The sequence below is a fragment of the Pinus tabuliformis genome, chromosome 3_2, assembly GCF_031772625.1.
Source record: "Pinus tabuliformis cultivar Carrire ecotype Pingquan chromosome 3_2, CPIR1, whole genome shotgun sequence".
In the NCBI taxonomy this organism is placed as follows: Eukaryota; Viridiplantae; Streptophyta; class Pinopsida; order Pinales; family Pinaceae; genus Pinus; species Pinus tabuliformis.
This window is the reverse complement of record NC_142302.1, coordinates 1,123,269,756-1,123,272,277: the sequence shown is the minus strand read 5'-3', so window position 1 is coordinate 1,123,272,277 and position 2,522 is coordinate 1,123,269,756. Positions and strand designations below refer to the sequence as shown.

At 41.1% G+C, this 2,522-nt stretch overlaps 1 protein-coding gene across 1 annotated transcript; it reads right to left on the bottom strand.

Annotated features, from left to right (window-relative positions):
- Window positions 1-503: 503 nt before the first annotated feature.
- LOC149184626 (DNA sliding clamp PCNA-like) lies at window positions 504-1,994 on the bottom strand. The gene is made up of 3 exons (XM_089418959.1): window positions 1,568-1,994; window positions 1,299-1,451; window positions 504-813 (listed from the first exon to the last, which is right to left on the bottom strand). Exons 1-3 carry the CDS (start codon window positions 1,884-1,886, stop codon window positions 674-676), a joined length of 612 nt encoding a protein of 203 aa, XP_089275085.1. The 5' UTR covers window positions 1,887-1,994; the 3' UTR covers window positions 504-673.
- Window positions 1,995-2,522: the final 528 nt, after the last annotated feature.

Here is a 2,522-nt window from a genome sequence, read left to right as displayed (position 1 = left end):
AAATTTATTTGTACAAGTTTTATCTAATTTCAAATTGTACTCATAATTGTTCAAATTTTTCATTTAAAAACGAGGACCTAGGCTAAGAACATCACATCTGATCAAGTCAGGCACACTAATCCAAGGTTAAGCAAACCCATCTAAAAAAGATAGGGACCCATCTAATCCATCTAAAAACATAGAGGCCGCTCTAACCATTATAGGTACAGGAACCTATGTAGTCCATGTTTAGCACAGGCTCGTATGAAAAAATGGGGAGATATCTAACCCATCTAAAAAAATTGGGGACTGACCTGTAAAAAATATAGCAACCTACCAAACCTGGATTTAGGATAGACCCATGTTAACTAAATTGGGACTGTAATTCAGGATTTAGCAGGGCCCCATCTAAAAAATCAGGGGCCTGTACAATCAAGTGTTTAGCACAAACCCATCGAAAACTACAGGCACTATCCAGTACTTAGCACAGGCCCATTTTAAAAAACGACTTACCTAACCTAGAGTTTAGCCCGGATCCATCTAAACAACCAGGGTCTGTAATGTGTCTTGAGATTTTAAGATGCATACATCAACTGGCCAGCTATCAAATATTAGAATTCAAACATAAAGGAAACCTTAAGGTTGACAACTTCCAACTGGAACTGAATATCAAAGCTATGGGTTTGTGCTAACTTCATAAAGCATTGAAAATTATGAAATAACACGTGAAGCTTACCTTATCAACAGAAGGGTTTTGCCTACACACAATGTTAGCACTACCAATATCTCCCCTGGTTGAGAACTTCACTCCTTCCTTGCTCACAGAGATCACAACTGCAAGCAACACAATATGCAAGGGGAACATTATTGAATAAAACACATAACTGCATTGACAACCATTACACTAACAGAGTACTAAGATGAAATCAACCACATTAAGAAATATCTAGGTGCCTATAGTCAGGTTGGGACTGGAATCAGCCAAACTGTGCATGTGTAATAGCACATTGATGCATTTGACATGAGATACCCATATAGGCCCCAGGTTAATATGCATATGGCCTGGGCCTAGATTGGTTCATGTTACTCAAGTATGATATGCACCTGATCCCACTTTACATGGATTTTATCCTTATAGTAGCATGGATATGCCAAGCCCATCCCATTTTCTCAAGACCTGGCATTACCTTGGTTAGGTTATGGCTCAGCAGAACCAGTGGATTCACTCCAACCGACATTAACTGGCCTAGGTTCAAATACCAGGCCAAACAAAACGAGAGCTTTATGTTCAAAAACTCAGTAGCATGATTGTCACTCACCAGTGTCCCCAATGGAGCTGAGATCCTTGCAGATGCGAGCAAATTCTTGAGATGGCATTCTCACAATGGCATGGTACTCTGACTCTGGAATGCCCAAATGCTCGCTGTCAATGTCCATTAACTTCATTTCGAAGTCGGAAATCTTGTCCTGGTCTGAACCCACAGAAAAACAAAACCCATCAATTATAAAACCTAAAAGGAAAACGAAAGATTGAATGATTGGAAAAAAAAAATGACACACTAGGTATATTGAGGTCGTTTCAACTTACTGGGGCTTTCGAACATGAAGGTAACGGTGTCGCCTCCATCGTCGGCCTTGATGGTGATGATGTCATCGTTGCCGGCGCACTTGAGCATCTTGGCCATGTTATTGAGGTTCATCCCCATGGACATGTTGCGGTCGCAGCGATAGTGCTCGAAGCCCTCAGATCTGAGCAACAGGGAAACGAGGGCAACGTGGCTCGAGTCCATGGCCTGCAGGGAGAAGCCCGTGGCCGAGCAATCGAAGTTAGCATCGGTGACGAGGTCCTTGATGGACTCCAGCACCTTCTTCAGAAGACTCCCCTGCACAAGCCTTAGTTCCAACATCGTTACAGTGAAAACAAACTCTGAGAGAAGAGGACTCTTTCCCTTGTGACAGAGCTCGAGAGAAACGTAATTCGTTCCGAGAGAAGAAAGATGGGTTGCGAGTGAGTGTGGATGTGTGTTTGTAGACTGAAATGGCGGGAACTCTGCTCTGTTTTCCCGCCAGAATAAAAGCATTACACCATATTTGACCAGGGCATCTACCAAAGACAAATGCCAACCAAGTTATTACCGATCCCGACTTGGATGTTAAATATATATATATATATATATCAAAAAATTATTAAAAAAAAAACTTAAAACTTTTCATTTTCAAACATGCCCGTCATATTGACGGTATTAAAAATTAATAGCACGTTACCGCTGACGTGGATATTTGAAATTAGAACGTATTTTACGTGTAAAAAACCTAAAAACGGGCAGACGGGCGTCAAATTTAACCCCTGTTGACACTGGTATACTTGTGTGGGTTTAATGCCTTCAAAATTGTCGTACCTGAAATCGTCTGATATTTAATGCCTTCTCTAACTCCATTGAAGTTCGGCACATGGAGCATCGATAACTATGTTGACAGTACTGCTGGGTTGCTGTTTTGAATAATTCATTATATGAATATTTGTACCGGTCTGAGGTCTCTTT